Genomic DNA, 17,077 nt, shown 5'->3' on the forward strand with positions numbered 1-17,077 from the left:
CGCATAACAGCGTCGGCTTTTTTGCCAGCTTTGCTTCCTGCGTTTTGCCTGTAAAACCGTGTCTGTGTTCTTCATATTTATGTAGAATTATAGTTTGCTCTTCTTATGTAAAATATGCAGCTCTGGTAGATGTTTGCGATTGGTCGTGGTGCGCAAACACCGCCTCTTTTATGTGAACGCGCGCGTCTCTAGATTGTTAAAACCTGGGTTGACTGAACTAGTTGATAACCAGCGTCGTGATACAGGTTATGCGGGACCACGGTTGTTAGGTTAGGTGAAGCCGGATCACTGAAAGAAATCCAGGACATGTTGATCTTGATTCGTAGTACAGGCCTCTGGTGTCAGGAGAGGTTATCATCAGGGCACAGTGTCACAGGTCCATGAAGTAATCGGAGAAAGCGCACAGTTTGAGTGTATGGTGAAGCTATAGGGATAGGGTTAACGTTAGATAAGATGTCTGTTGTTGTTACGTGACTTTCACAATCCAATGTGCCCGGGGATTTAGCACAGATAAAGTTCAGCTCAACACTGTACATAAACTACTGAATGGCTGAAAATCGCTGGTGACTTTACTTTGCCAGTCCCCGCTGGTCATCTGGACTTTGTTCACGTTTACTGTCTCTTTACCTTACGCCACGCTACTATACTGTTGTAACCCAGTATTAACGTTCTTGGGGGTTCAGCTAAGGTCCATGATGATGAACATAAAACACAAGCACATACGTACGTTTTATATTCTGCTTCTACTGTAGAAGTGCAATTTTGTGTACATGAAAATTAAGTATTAGGTCTAGGCCTACAGTATTGTAGTTTTCTCTCATAAAAGTTTAGCTCGATTCAAATTTAGTAGAAACTAGGGCTGAACGATTAATTGCATTTGCGATAATATCGCGATATGTTAAAACGCGATTTCCTAATCGCAAAGGCTGCGATTTGGTCACATGACTCGCGAGAGCAAATCAGTCTGCACTCCGCAGAGAAAGCATCAACTAGCATGCTAACGCTACGTCGTACCTTGAGCAGATTTCTGTCATTCAAAAAACTCTGAGTTGTAGTTTAAAACCTTTACAGCCACTTTAATAAAATGAAGGGTTTTATTCTGGTTTGAGTCCATACATGCAGTTAATGGATACAGGCACGCAGAACTGAAGGCTCGGTTGGCAACTAGCTCTTATTAGCGGTTAGCTCCGGTTAGCGGTTAGCTCCGTTATAAAGATATGAGTGGAGGAGCTGCCACTGAGAGGGGTAACAATCAGACTCTGATAAATGACGTTCGGGGAGCTTTCACAGCAGCGTGGCCGCGGTGTTTCAACAGTTTTATTAGTACAGTTAATCCCACGGCAAGAACACCAGCAACTAGCTAACGCAACGATAGCCTCTCTGCACAAGAACACCAGCAACTAGCTAACGTAACGATAGCCTCTCTGAACAAGAACACCAGCAACTAGCTAACGTAACGATAGCCTCTCTGAACAAGAACACCAGCAACATGCTAACGTAACGATAGCCTCTCTGAACAAGAACACCAGCAACTAGCTAACGTAACGATAGCCTCTCTGAACAAGAACACCAGCAACATGCTAACGTAACGATAGCCTCTCTGAACAAGAACACCAGCAACTAGCTAACGTAACGATAGCCTCTCTGAACAAGAACACCAGCAACTAGCTAACGTAACGATAGCCTCTCTGAACAAGAACACCAGCAACTAGCTAACGTAACGATAGCCTCTCTGAACAAGAACACCAGCAACTAGCTAACGTAACGATAGCCTCTCTGAACAAGTACACACGGCAGCACGCAATTTCACGAGGGGGAGGGGCTGGAGGCAGCTCCTCTCTGTGCACTGTAAAAAATACACTGGTGTGTGTGTGTGTGTGTGTGTGTGTGTGTGTGTGTGTGTGTGTGTGTATATACTATATTTTTACTTGTAACTGTCTAGTGTGTAATTGTGTGTTGTTCATACTATAAAATGATTTATTGTTTGTCTTTGTTGAATAATACAGGAGACAAAGAGCTTAAAAAAATAATCGAATCGAAATCGCAATATTTGGGAAAAAAATCGCAATTAGATTATTTTCAAAAATCGTTCAGCCCTAGTAGAAACAGTGGCCAGGCAGGTAAGTTTATTTAGCTGGATCCCCACTGGGTTGGTGCTCTCTTACTTCCTTGCTATGCTTTCTCTTTCATAAAGTACCCAGTGAGTGATCAAGCCTAGATAGGCCTGAGTATTTACTTAGACAGCTTTATTTTGCAGGTGGTCCTGAAAGATTCCAACCCTGTGGAGTTACTACATCATAGATGCTCGTGTATTGCGGGAGCAGCACTTTGCAACCACTGTGTTGCATTGTTGTTTCAGTCGGCGCATTACAGTCAGCTGGATTTGTCTGCAGTTCCCCCTGTCTTAAGCTGCACTGAGGGAGAACAACAATGGCACAAGCCTAGAACTTTGGTGAGTATAATGTTTGTTGTTGTTGTTAAATATGTCTTTACAAACTGATTGGGGATATGTTGAAACCCAGTATGCCCAACAGGGTGTAAAGCCAGGCCCAGTGGACAGGATGGTTGTCCTCTCTGCTAAACCCAAGACTCAAACAACAACAGAGGGAGTCAAGTAAAGTCACATATAGTAGATGTATTGGAATGTGTGAGTGAATATTTGATTTGAAATCTCTTTGCTTCTTGACCTTCCAAGTAACTTAACTTTTCACACACAGGAGCACACTGTACAAAGACCTCAGCGGGGATTTACCTGATCTCGCTGTGCTTCAGGTAAGTGGGGATAGAGTAACATGTAAGGATAATGGTTTTTAAAGTATATTTTGGGTAGGGGAGGGCTTTTTATGTCTTTAATGAACAGGACAGTAGAGACTGACCGGAAGCAAATGGGAGTGAGAGAGACGGGATGGGACCGTGAAGCGAACCCGGGTCCGATACCATATCAAATAGCCAATTTGGTCTTTTCTTATTACTACATGTGTGATGTGAAATTGTAGTTACTTGGTATTTCAGTATATTGTTAAAATACTAGTCCATCTCCAGGTGACCGAGGCCTACAACGAGCTCCCCCTGGCTGAGGCACCAACTCAAGCCTCGGGATGGTCCAAAGTGGAAGCCCACTGTCTTATCAGCAGCCAGCAGCCACAAGGAGAGACCGCTCCTTTCATGTTGCCCCACCACGTCCATCTCTACCCCTTCAGGGATACCATCTAGAGTCAACAGCCTGCAGTTTTGTCACCACTGAACGAGAACAGCGCCACTTGCAGGGCCTACAGGTCAGCTGGGACATGGCACACAAGTACGAGTCTGCTACAAGAGAGCAGAGTAGCTGCACGGAGTGGCACCAGCTGAGAAGGCCCAGAGTGACTGCCTCTCATTTTAGGGAGTTGTGTCATGTTAGTGAAAAATCTGAAGATGGACTTGTTCACAGAATTCTGCAAGGAACTCGTCAGACAGCAGCAATGCGGAGAGGGCTGGAGCTTGAGGCTGATGCAATTTGGGAATACTGCCAAACGAAACGCGTCAACCACTACCCTAATCCACCCTGATGCTCCCTGGTTGGGGGCGTCTCCAGACGGACTTGTTTTTGATCCTTCAGAGTCCGTTCAGTTTGGCCTTATAGAAATGAAATTGTCAGGGTTTTGGTGTTTTGTCTTATTGTGGTAGTCTTGTTTTTCTGTTATGTTCTGTTTCCTGTTTTATTTTGTAGTCTGTCTTGTCTCGCTTGTCTATTTACTTCCTGTCTTTGTTTGTTTCCCACCTTTTTAGATTGTTCTGCCCCACCCTGATTTGGTCCACCTGTTGTATCACCTGTCCCTTGTTAGTCCTCATTACCTCTTGTATTTAGTCTTTGTGTTCCCCTTGTATTGTGTCAGGTCATTGTATTTCCTGTGTATGGTTTTCCGTGTTGGAGTTGTTTGTCTTCTACCCCTTTTGGTCTCGGTGTTCCTGTTATTTTGATTGTTCCAGTTTTGGATTCTCCCTGCTGTATCAGAACACTTGTTTGGTATGAACTTTGATTTATTATTAAATCTCCTGACAAACCTACACTACTAGCCAGTCTCTGCATTTGGGTCCAACCTATTCTCTGTAGCCATGACAGAAATGCCCCAACCTAAAAAGTTATGTAGACTGTACTTACCTTAAAATGAAATCTGGCAATTTGGAACTAAAGAAATCACATGCATATTACTGGCAGGTACAGGGTCAGATGCTCATCACCGGTTTGACATGGTGTGATTTTGTCATTTCGGCTGAAGACGACCTGCTGATTCAGCGGATTTACAGGGACAGTGATGTATGCAAAGTCATCAGAGAAAAAATTGACCGCTTCTATTTCTATGTTTACATGGCAAAATGCATGTAAAGTGTCTGTCCCATACAAAAAATGTAGTTTTGTAAATGTATAAGTCCATATGATGTTACGGGGCACAGGGGATCTGGGCATGGATGTATTATAAGAACGGATGTGGGTCGTTTCACTTGACATCTCCCAGCATCCTCAACCCTGTGATGTTTTTGTATTATTGTCTCCTTGTGTGTGCCACATTTTACACAAACTGGGGAGATAGAGGCGTCAAATGGATTTATTTTTGATTTAGTGTAGTATATCTTTGTTATGAGCTTATATTGTATGAGATGCAGATTCTCATTGGTGGTAATGGTGTTGGTTATATTTAGGCAATCTTTCCAGATTATATCAGTTATTTATTTGAAGTTCTTTGTTCCAACCCTCATATTTTTTGAAGAGAATAATTATCTGCCTGTGCGTCTATAAGGTGTTTGTACACTTTCCCTATTAATTTCTTGTTTTCTCCTGAGTTTAGGAATAGCTTTTGAGTAGCTGAGGGTTCTGTTGTCCTATTATAGTTTAGATCAAAGTTATCTGTGATCCAGCTCTTTAACTGAAGATATCTAAAAAATATCCTGTAATAGTAAATGTAAAAAAAAAACTGTAATACATTAAAAACGTTCTGTGATGAATAATTCTGTAAACCCATAACCACCATTCCAAAATGCATGTAAAGTGTCTGTCCCATACAATAAATACCAGCAATTAATTATTTTCTTGTCATTTTAATGAAGTAAAAGTAAGTAAGTAAATGTTATTTATACAGCGCTTTTCACAGACAAGGTCACAAAGTGCTTTACAATATGCATAGACAATAAAAACATGGTAAAAATAGTCAATAGAATAAAATACAAATACAACAGATACAATTATCAATAAATAAAAGACACAGGCTACCCAAAAGCTAGCCTGAACAACTGAGTCTTCTTTAAAAGAAGTTATTAACTCTATAATGAAAACAGATAACCACATAAAATCATGAATGTCAAATTTATTAAAGACCTTTAAGTTCACAATATATTACTGTAAGTTAACAATAATACAAGTTTTGGGTTGCCAATTATTTTTGAAAAAGTGACCTGTAGTAGTTATACAGGTTTGTGATGTTATTAGGTATTGCACAGTGCTTACAATTATACAGTGTGATACAGCGGCGTAACCATGGACTACATAACGTTACCTGAGTTTAGTGATTCCTCTGACAACCCGACATGTACACAAGTACAGCTGGAAATGCAGTTTCCTTGCTATCAAACGTATCCAGTTGTCATTTCATTTAGCCAAGCACAACTAAAAATAGAGCAGTCTGAAATCAGTTTTTGTAAAAAAACATTTCAAACTTCATTTGCCCATGTCTTCACTAGGGGTCCATTTTGGAAATTTGAGAGAAGACAGGCTACTGTAAATATGTGATTAATGCTCCCGGTTATGGACAGGGGGATGGTGGTGTCGAACAGTTTGTTCTCTTTGACTCTTCTAATCATCCTTTCTACATGCACCCTCAGCCGAGCTATGGATTGGGTCTGTAGGACATCCTCCTCTGGCATCTGGGCCCTCTGAGTGACAAAAGCTGGACGACAAACAGTCCCAGGTACCAGGTCATCCACCAGGAATCCTTTGTCAACCATAATGGCCATCTCGGGGGTTAAAAGGGAGGTAATTCCTGACTGGCGAAACACTTCCTTGTCGCTCATGGAGCCCTCAAAGAGGGTAGATACAAATGTAAGGGCTCCGTGAGGGGACATTCCTACCATGGCCTTGAATGTGCAGTGTGACTTGTAGGTTGAGAAAACCTCACTCTGCAGCAGAAGGGAAGAGGGTGTCTGACATCTAAGTTCGGTGCAGTCAACGATTACTTGGGTGTTGCTGTATCTGCCATCAAACTCAGGAGGTAGACAGGTCTTCACAGCTGCAGGGGACATCCAAAAACAGATCGCGCCCAACAGGGAGTACAGAAAGTTGGCCCAAGTGACTATGATACGGCCTACTGTTGTTCTGTGGATGTTGAAGCGATGAGACAGTTCCCTTTGGGTACAGCCAGTTGACAGGTAAGTCAAGAAAAGGAACAGCTCATCTATTGGCAGCAGTTTCTAGTGGGTGAGAAAAGTGCAAGGATTTAGTTCAGATTAAACTTCAGTGTGCTTGTGTACAGTGGTGCTCATAAGTTTATGAACCAATGCTAAAGTTGACTAAAAAGAGGAATACAAAAAAATGTCCTCAATTAAATTTTTTGGGAAAAATCCAACCTTTAAGGACACCAATTTTCTTTGTGAATGAATAAAAAAAATGAATTAAGGCATTAAGATCAATTTCCAAAAGATGATTTTTTTGTCTATTCCTCTTTTTAGTCAATTTTAGCATGGGTTCATAAACTTATGAGCGCCACTGTATGTACATGTGATGGCGGGGTAGGTATACTTACAGTTGGTCTGGTCATAGGGCTCTCAGTGACTGTGCTAATGTCGCATGCTTTCCTGGCTCTGCTGGTCACTCTGATCATTTTTGATGTTGCAGACTCAATCAGGCTCCAAAACGCCATCAGGTGCGTGTAGGATGGGAACCTAATAGGGTATGGCAATTAGAGTAAGGTTACTTAGACTGTAATTAAATTAAAATAACAAAAATGGTGGTGTTTTGGGTTAACAACAATACACTGAATCAGAAAGTCTATTTAGTAGCGTAGCATACTAGCGTAACATACATACAGCTTAACAACATACATAGCGTTTAGTAGCACAAATCGATTGACTTGAGAGGAGAGTGTAAGCCTACAGAGTTGTGAGGTTTTAATAGGATTTGGAAGTTAGTTAATCTAATTAAGGAATTAATCTTCACCAGTTACACTGTGTGACAAATGTGCTATAGTAGCCTAACCTTCTGTAGCCTATATAGATTAAGTTCTGTAACAGTGTACTTTACATGTTTTACACAAACATATGTGGCATCAAAGCCGGTTCAACTTTGACAACTGCTGAAGGCTATAGATAGCTGTCTTACCTGGTGTAAAATCGTATGTCTTCTGGAGAAGAGGCAAACAGCTGCAGTCCAAATTTGGACAGATGGCATGTTTTCAGTTGCTCTAGAAGTGCATCGATTTCTTGTTTTAGTTGCTCGTAATGTTGCCTATCCACGCACACAGTAGGAGCTGCTTCATAGTCATGGTCCATGACCATAGGGATGGCGACAGGCTCCGCTGCCGCTGGTTCAAGGACATCAGGCTCCGGACTTGGTGGTCTTGCCCGTCGCTCCCAAACACCGGGTCGTTCCTTGGTTGAATAATTGTTCCACTCGAACAACGAAGGGACAGCACCTGCTACCAAAGCACGCCTTCCTTTCTTGGATGTCACAATCTCGTGGGGCTTAAAGTGCCGACTGCAAACCTTGGTGTGCTGGGTAACGGTAAACCCCGTCCTTCGCACTTTATGAATCCACTTAGCCTGAAGACTTGCGTTTTTGGGGAAACAGTGGAAACTAAGCGTACTGTTATAACGGCCTGAGGCCGAACAAAGTGGTTCGCAGCAGTGTTCCTTTGAGCCGTTTACAATTTTAAGAAATTTAGCACTCATGTTTTGGCGATGACAGGAACAGACGCTAGCTATATAAGTAGGAGGCAGACCGGATAGGCTAAAAATAGACAGACCATCGGCTAAAAACAACAGTTGGCCATCGAACGGTTGTCATGACGCTGTGCACAGAGCCCATTGCTCTCCTCCCACTGGTGCACACCGGGATGCAATTTTTTTTTACAGGATGGTAGACTCTTCATTTGGGAACTCATACCTGAATGGCTAGTACTCATTGCCTGCTCTGGTTGGGGTGGTTAGGTTTAGGCAAGAGGAAAGGGATTGGTTATGGTTAGGGTAAGAATGTCAGGGCGAGCCAATCAGGGATGAGTCTTACCCTACCAGCCGATCTTGCGTCACTTGACGAGAACGGGGCCCTCGCCAAGTGACACATTGCAGATTATTATCTGAAAGAAGCTGATTACTGCATATGATCTCACGTTGTGATGATCCAGCTCTTCTTATCAAACATATAGATAATAGAGCCATGTCAGTTATATAGTCTGGCGCTGATTGAGAGCTCTTGGCCTGTTCAGCACCACGGACAGCGACAGCTGTTCAGCTCCATCTCTGTCCATCAGCTGTTGCTGTCCGTGGTGCTGAAACATTGGTACTGGACTGGCAAACTTTTCTTTGTTCGTCAATACAAACTTGTCAAAAATGTGTCTTTTGTTTGTGATTTATTTGACATATTGGCTTACTTGGCTCAACAAGTGACACATTATAACATGCATTCATCACATATTTTACCTTTTGTTTTTAACGGTTACAATTTTAAAATGATTTGGTAGCAATGGGCCCCATGATGAAGCTCCGCCCCCACTGTACAGAGGGTCTAGCTCCGCCCCTGGTGGATGCTGACTGCTGCTGAACATTAGTCCTGTAGGGTTACATTACAGCTTGGTTCTGGTTTAATACTGGACCAGTTTCACAGATTGTTGTCCATATCAGACACTCAGACACAGAAACATGGAGACAGAGAGTCCAGGTTGACAAGAAAACGTATGACTCTGGTTGAACTCTTCAAGTCAAATGCCAACCTGGGGATGTTGCAGTGCATGATGGGAGGTTCTTGTGTTAGTGTACAGAGACAATGAAAAACTCATAATGTGAAAGTAAATATGCCAAGAATCTTAATTTAAAGATAAAATGTGCCTTTAATGATAGACAGAGACATCAGGAAGACAGAGCAGACAGTTAGTGTGATCTTTAAAACATAATGTGTCAGTCAGACGGACAGAGAAACAGAAAATACAAAGATTTATAAAAACGTGATTTCAGAAGCATGTTCAGTTCGCCTGCCCAGCGTTGCTACGGGATACAGGTCAGATATGCTAATGAAGGAGCTGGATGGACCAATCACACGGGCATCTGCAGCTGGGAGTACTCGTCCTGCCCCTCCTTCTCCTCCAGCTGAGGCTCGGCATCGTCAGCGTCCATCTGCAGGACAGAGGACACAGGACACAGGACATGAGGACACAGGACATGAGGACACAGGACAGAGGACACAGGACATGAGGACACAGGACAGAGGACAGAGGACACAGGACACAGGACACAGGACATGAGGACACAGGACACAGGACACAGGACACAGGACACAGGATACAGGACATGCAGGACACACAGGGTGTTGCTGTGTCCATTTCTTTCACTGTCTATGATTGTGCCTAATGTGTTGCATCTTGTGTTCCAGATGAACTTGGTGGTTTTCCAGAGCCGGAGTTGGTGTGTGGACAGGATCACCTGCGTCTGACAGTCCAGAAGAGGCTGTTGGAGGAACGAGGGCTGAACGCCTCCTCCGCTCACCTGATCGACCCGCGCAGCCACCAGCAGGTTGACCAGCAGGAGGCGATGTGGTACCTGGTGCAGCGAAGGAAGGGTATCTGTGGAAACGTGGTAGAGGTGAGTTTGGTTAGAGGTCTCAGAATGTCCACCATATCTGATCCAGTTCATATCTGGATATTTAAAGGACAATTCCAGCGCAAAATGAACCTAGTGGTTAATAACATGTGTACCGAGTCGACCGTTCTCTGAGATATGTTTTCATGCTAATTGAATGTGTCTCTAGCTTGAAACAAGCTACCGCAAATCGCTGATTAGCTGCTAACACTAGCCTTCAGGGCAGAGGGTAAAGTAAAAAGAAATCTCTATTTCTATACCACTAATAAGGCTCAAAATATCACCACACTTCAACGGTAGCATAATGAGGGTCCCTACATGTAAACCAAAGCATTGAAAACTTTGTACGTGTACAGACAGATTATTAAAAAAGATTATTAAGAGATTAAGAGTTTATAAAGACAGTACCTTCACGTATACAGGCAGGCGCAATCTTGGGAAAACATGAACGCCGTGCAACCAGTAACCAGTAACACAGCTCAAACCTATGTTTTTAATAAACTGTCTGTACACTTACTAAGTTCTCAATGCTTTGGTTTACATGTAGGGACCCTCATTATGCTACCATGGAAGTATGGTGATATTTTGAGCCTTGTTAGTGGTATAGAAATAGAGATTTCTTTTTACTTTACCGTCTGCCCCGAAGACTAGCGTTATAAGCTATTCAGCGATTTGCACTAACTTGTTTCAAGCTACAGACACATTCGATTAGCATGAAAACATATCCCAGAGAACGGAATTGTCCTTTAAATATCCAGATATGAACTGGATCAGATATGGTGGACATTCTGAGACCTCTAACCAAACTCACCTCTACCACGTTTCCACAGATACCCTTCCTTCGCTGCACCAGGTACCACATCGCCTCCTGCTGGTCGACCTGCTGGTGGCAGCGCGGGTCGATCAGGTGAGCGGAAAGTCACGTGGTTATGACAAAATCGTTTTCTAAATCTATTTTTACAAAAACGTCTGCTACGGACCCATAACGTGAGATGTACAAATAGAGTCTTTAAACACTTCAGATGTAAAGTTATTCTCTGTCAAAGTGACGTCAAAATGAATGGGAAACAATGGGATGCTAGCGGCAGGTGATGGCTTGTTAGCCTCAGAATCTCCCCATAGGAGGTACGCTGTCCAGATGCTCGCTTACCCCCTTGGGCACAATACAGCAGGAACAAGGCATTTGGGGTATTTAATAGTTTAGAGAGGCAAAGTCCCTCCCCTTCCAGTGGATGAGCATGGGACTTTATTTCAGTAATAATACGTCTGGTAGTGAATGGGGAGAGATAAATAATGTCTTGATCCCGTTTAAATTGAGCCATACATGGATGATGTTTGTCAGTTTAAAATATATATTACCAAGTGAAGAAATTACTAGCACTTGTTTGTCCAATCATATTAGTCTGGTTGGTTATGTGTGCATTTGTGTTTTATGTTCTACTTGTTGTTCACAGTTTTGGGATACGCAGGTATACAGAGTATACCCACTAGGAAAGGTCAAGGATTTCAGTATACCCACTAACCTTTCTCACTTACGTTCATAAAGTCTGTGTTGCAAGTAGCATAGCAACAACAACACTGCGCAAATTTGATATTAACTAAAGTGAATCACTGAAGTAGCTAGATATATGAAACAAAAGCAAATTTAGACTCCACTCTGTCAGTGTTTTGGTAAGCCTGCTCCTGAAGCTATACTGCTGCTTCAGATGACTCTGCAGCAGACGTTAATGTTACAGAAACTACAGGAAATGAGCCAGATGAGGCTGATGCTTTACGCGGTAATGTCACAAAAAACCCACGAGGTTGTCGCTCTGGGACACATCGCTCTGGGACGGGCGAGTCTAATGCTGGGAGGGAAAACATTACAGTATAATCATTACAAAAACCTAGACTACACCACTGGACACAACTAAATGTCACTAACCAGAACAGATGACTCCAGCATCTTCACCATGGCCGCAGTCATGAGTGCCAAACCCTGGATGTCGACATTCTGATAGCGAAGACTCGCTGCCTGTACAGGCAACATTATCCATCCAGATCGGTCCGGTGCCTTGTCCAAAGGAGGCAGAACTAGTTGCATACTGGACGGGGCCACATCTCAGCTGTCGGCAGACCACCCTGGCGTCATCTATGTCCCAATCATCATCACACACTGTTCCCCACTGGTTGTTATGGAGGATCTCCACTCTACCAGAGCATGGTGTGTTACCATTTACCAACCTCACCGTCGGAGCTACACATTAAAACAGTTAAAGACAGAGCAACAGTGAACAGATTGTCCCCACAGATAACGTGAAAACCAACACAGTCTCACTCCATTACATTACATTACATTACATTACATGTCATTTAGCTGAGGCTTTTATCCAAAGCGACTTCCAATTAAGTTCTTTCAACCCTGAAGGTAAAAAACTCCAGACAACAAGTAGTAAGTGCAAGAACATTAGCTTTAAATAATCAAAACTACAAAGAGCCATATGAAAGTGCAGCTTCAAGAAATATATATATATATATGTATTTTTTTTCCTTCATGTCTATCCGAGGTGTAGTTGGAAGAGATGTGTTTTTAGCCTTCGGCGGAAGATGTATAGGCTTTCTGCCATCCTGATGTCAATAGGGAGCTCATTCCACCATTTAGGAGCCAGGACAGCAAACAGCAGGTATTTTGGGTATTTAATAGTTTAGAGAGGCAAAGTCCCTCCTCTTCCAGTGGATGAGCATGGGACTTTATTTCAGTAATAATACGTCTGGTAGTGAATGGGGAGAGATAAATAATGTTTTGATCCCGTTTGAATTGAGCCATACACGGATAATGTTTTTCAGTTTAAAAGATAATTTACCAAGTGAAGAAATTACTAGCACTTGTTTGTCCAATCATATTAGTCTGGTTGGTTATGTGTGCATTTGTGTTTTAAGTTCTACTTGTTCTTCACAGTTTTGTGAAGAACAAGTAGAAAAGGAAGCTGGTATAACTGGACTGTTTTCTACTGAACTTCGCTTCAATGAAAACATTTGACACAACCAGTGGTGTAGTCTACGTGATACGCAGGTATACGGAGTATACCCACTAGGAAAGGTCAAGGATTTCAGTTTACCCACTTACAGAAACGCCAGGATACCGTTACGTAACGATGATTGTTTTATGAGAGAACTTTCTCACTTATGTTCATAAATTCACCGTCTGTGTTGCGAGTCGCATAGGAACAGCACTGCACAAATTTGAAATTAACAAATGTGAATCACTAAATTAGCTAGATATATGAAACAAAAGCAAATTTAAACTCCACTCTGTCAGTGTTTTGGTAAGCCTGCTCCTGAAGCTATACTGCTGCTTCAGATGACTCTGCAGCAGACGTTAACGTTACAGAAACTACAGGAAATGAGCCGGATGAGGCTGATGCTTTACGCAGTAACGTTACAAAAAAACCTAGGTTGTCACTCTGGGACACGTTGGTCTGGGACGGGCGAGTCTAATGTATAGTATACTCACTACAAAAACCTAGACTACACCACTGGACACAACTAAATGTCACTAACCAGCACAGACGACTCCAGCATCTTCACCATGGTTGCAGTTATGAGTGCCAAACCCTCGATGTCCACATTCTGATAAAAAGGACTCGCTGCCTGTACAGGAAACATCATCCATCCAGATCTGTCCGGTGCCTTGTCCAAAGGAGGCAGAACTAGTTGCAGACTGGACGGGGCCACATTTCATCTGTCGGCAGACCACCTCGGCGTCGTTGATATCCCAACCATCATCACACACTGTTCCCCACTGGTTGTTATGGAGGATCTCCACTCTACCAGAGCATGGTGTGTTACCATTTACCAACCTCACCTGAGATCTCGGAGCTACACATTAAAACAGTTAAAGACAGAGCAACAGTGAACAAATTATCCACACAGATAACGTGAAAACCAACACAGTCTCACTCCATTACATTTACAGCCCTAAAATATATACATATATATATATATATATATATATATGTGATTCCCAATCAAGATACACTGGTAAGAATTTCCTCCGCGTTGAAGAGTATACCCACTAGGAAAGGTCAAGGATTTCAGTATACCCACTTACAAAAACGCCAGGATACCATTACATAACGATGAATGTGTTGTGAGAGAACTTACACTTAAATTCATAAATTCACCGTCTGTGTTGCGAGTCACATTGGAACAACAGCACTGCACAAATTTGAAATTAACCAATGTGAAACACTGAAGTAGCTAGATATATGAAACAAAAGCAAATTTAAACTCCACTCTGTCAGTGTTTTGGTAAGCCTGCTCCTGAAGCTATACTGCTGCTTCAGATGACTCTGCAGCAGACGTTAATGTTACAGAAACTACAGGAAATAAACCTTAAAACCATATGGAGTTGTCGCTCTGGGACGGGCGAGTCTAATGTATAGTATACTCACTACAAAAACCTAGACTACACCACTGGACACAACTAAATGTCACTAACCAGAACAGACGACTCCAGCATCTTCACCATGTTGGCAGTTATGAGTGCCAAACCCTGGATGTCGACATTCTGATAGCAAAGACTCGCTGCCTGTACAGGAAACATCATCCATCCAGATCGGTCCGGTGCCTTGTCCAAAGGAGGCAGAACCAGTTGCCGACTGGACAGGGCCACATTTCAGTTGTTGGCAGACCACCTCGGCGTCGTTGATATCCCAACCATCATCACACACTGTTCCCCACTGGTTGTTATGGAGGATCTCCACTCTACCAGAGCATGGTGTGTTACCATTTACCAACCTCACCGTCGGAGCTACACATTAAAACAGTTAAAGACAGAGCAACAGTGAACAGATTGTCCCCACAGATAACGTGAAAACCAACACAGTCTCACTCCATTACATTACATTACATTACATGTCATTTAGCTGAGGCTTTTATCCAAAGCGACTTACAATTAAGTTCTTTCAACCCTGAAGGTGCAAACTCCAGACAACAAGTAGTAAGTGCAAGAACATTAGCTTTAAATAAGCAAAACTACAAAGAGCCATATGAAAGTGCAGCTTCAAGAAATATATATATATATATATATATATATATATATATATATATGTATTTTTTTTCCTTCATGTTTATCCGAGGTGTAGTTGGAAGAGATGTGTTTTTAGCCTTCGGCGGAAGATGTATAGGCTTTCTGCCATCCTGATTTCAATAGGGAGCTCATTCCACCATTTGGGAGCCAGGACAGCAAACAGCAGGCATTTTGGGTATTTAATAGTTTAGAAAGGCAAAGTCCCTCCTCTTCCAGTGGATGAGCATGGGACTTTATTTCAGTAATAATACGTCTGGTAGTGAATGGGGAGAGATAAATAATGTTTTGATCCCGTTTGAATTGAGCCATACACGGATGATGTTTGTCAGTTTAAAATATATATTACCAAGTGAAGAAATTACTAGCACTTGTTTGTCCAATCATATTAGTCTGGTTGGTTATGTGTGCATTTGTGTTCTAAGTTCTACTTGTTGTTCACAGTTTTGTGAGGAAGCTAGTGTAACTGGACTGTTTTCTAGTGAACTTCACATTTGACACACAACTAAATGTCACTAACCAGAACAGACGACTCCAGCATCTTCACCATGGTTGCAGTTATGAGTGCCAAACCCTGGATGTCGACATTCTGATAAAAAGGACTCGCTGCCTCTACAGGCAACATCATCCATCCAGATCTGTCCGGTGCCTTGTCCAAAGGAGGCAGAACCAGTTGCAGACTGGACGGGGCCACATCTCAGCTGTCGGCAGACCACCTTGGCGTCGTTGATATCCCAACCATCATCACACACTGTTCCCCACTGGTTGTTATGGAGGATCTCCACTCTACCAGAGCATGGTGTGTTACCATTTATCAACCTCACCTGAGATTTCGGAGCTACATATTAAAACAGTTAAAGACAGAGCAACAGTGAACAGATTGTCCCCACAGAAAACGTGAAAACTAAAACAGTCTCACTCCATTACATTACATTACATTACATTACATTACATTACATTACATTACATTACATTACATGTCATTTAGCTGAGGCTTTTATCCAAAGCGACTTCCAATTAAGTTCTTTCAACCCTGAAGGTGCAAACTCCAGACAACAAGTAGAAAGTGCAAGAACATTAGCTTTAAATAATCAAAACTACAAAGAGCCATATGAAAGTGCAGCTTTATATATATATATATATATATATATATATATATATATATATATATATATATATACATATATATATAAAATTAATCGTTTGTCAAATGGAAAGCCATTCTTACCAGTCTATCTTGATTGGGAATCAAATGAATGCAAAGAAAGATGCTTTATGAACTTGATTTTAAGATTTGTATTTGTTTATTATTTATTTATTTACTGTAAACAAAAAAACTGTGTGAATCTAGTCACACATTTGAATCTAGAGTCAATATTAGGGTTGGGTATTGTTTGGTTTGGATACCGGTGCTAAAGCGGTACTTTTAAAACGGTGCCTTAACGGGGCCTGAACCGATACTTTTTAAGAAAGTTAAAAAAAGAAGGGTACTAAACAACAGTTGGCGACATTAAAGAACGGCTTGTTAATTGCTAAGGCCATATGGTCAAAATTAAATTATTTAATAATAATGTAATCACTATAACAATAACTTATTTCACTAGTAAATAGCTGTTGAACAACAAAAACAACCACCAGATGGGAAAAGGGCATTTAACAATAACTTTTAATGCACCACGAGGCTGTAAATTACCAGTTTCATTGAACGCACCGTCTGTGTTTTTCCAACAACAGCAGCTGCAGACTGTTACATCCAGTGTTGGAATCCTCTACAGTGAAATACAAACTTTACACCGTTTAGCGTTAGTTGTAAGCATTGTAACCGTGTTTAATCCAGCTACTAGCTAGTGGTAGGCGAAACGTTAGCTGCTGTCGAGTATAGTGTTAACTAGCATCACAAATTTCTGAAATATTAATGCCTAATCAATTGCATATTTTAGCTTTGTCAGAAACACATCTGGACTCAACATTTGAGGATGCATCTTTGAATATACAGGGATACTGCCTTGTAAGGAGGGATAGAAATGCATTTGGTGGAGGAGTTGCATTTTTTATTTAGGATCACATACCAATTAAAATTAGAAATGATTTAATGCCAACGGAGGTGGAGGCACTATAGCTGCAAATACAACTGCCACATTTGAAGCCCATGCTGATTGGCTGTTGCTATAGACCACCAAGTGCGAATAGTGA

General features: G+C 41.9%; 1 protein-coding gene across 16 annotated transcripts in view; it reads right to left on the reverse strand.

The window, feature by feature from the left end:
• LOC116034128 (deleted in malignant brain tumors 1 protein) overlaps nt 1-17,077 on the reverse strand; it is a 70,161-nt gene that overhangs the window by 38,776 nt on the left and 14,308 nt on the right. For 12 of the 16 annotated variants that reach the window (XM_036005393.1, XM_036005381.1, XM_036005391.1 and 9 more), the window contains 4 exons: nt 15,405-15,722; nt 14,297-14,608; nt 13,357-13,674; nt 11,741-12,052 (listed from right to left, as the gene is read on the reverse strand). In XM_036005393.1, the coding sequence (XP_035861286.1) occupies nt 11,741-12,052; nt 13,357-13,674; nt 14,297-14,608; nt 15,405-15,722 (1,260 nt within the window). The remainder of the gene's footprint in view (nt 1-11,740; nt 12,053-13,356; nt 13,675-14,296; nt 14,609-15,404; nt 15,723-17,077) is intronic. The other 4 variants (XM_036005386.1, XM_036005388.1, XM_036005384.1 and 1 more) reach the window with 4 other exon arrangements.

Source organism: Sander lucioperca, chromosome 9 (assembly GCF_008315115.2).
Source record: "Sander lucioperca isolate FBNREF2018 chromosome 9, SLUC_FBN_1.2, whole genome shotgun sequence".
Lineage (NCBI taxonomy): Eukaryota > Metazoa > Chordata > Actinopteri > Perciformes > Percidae > Sander > Sander lucioperca.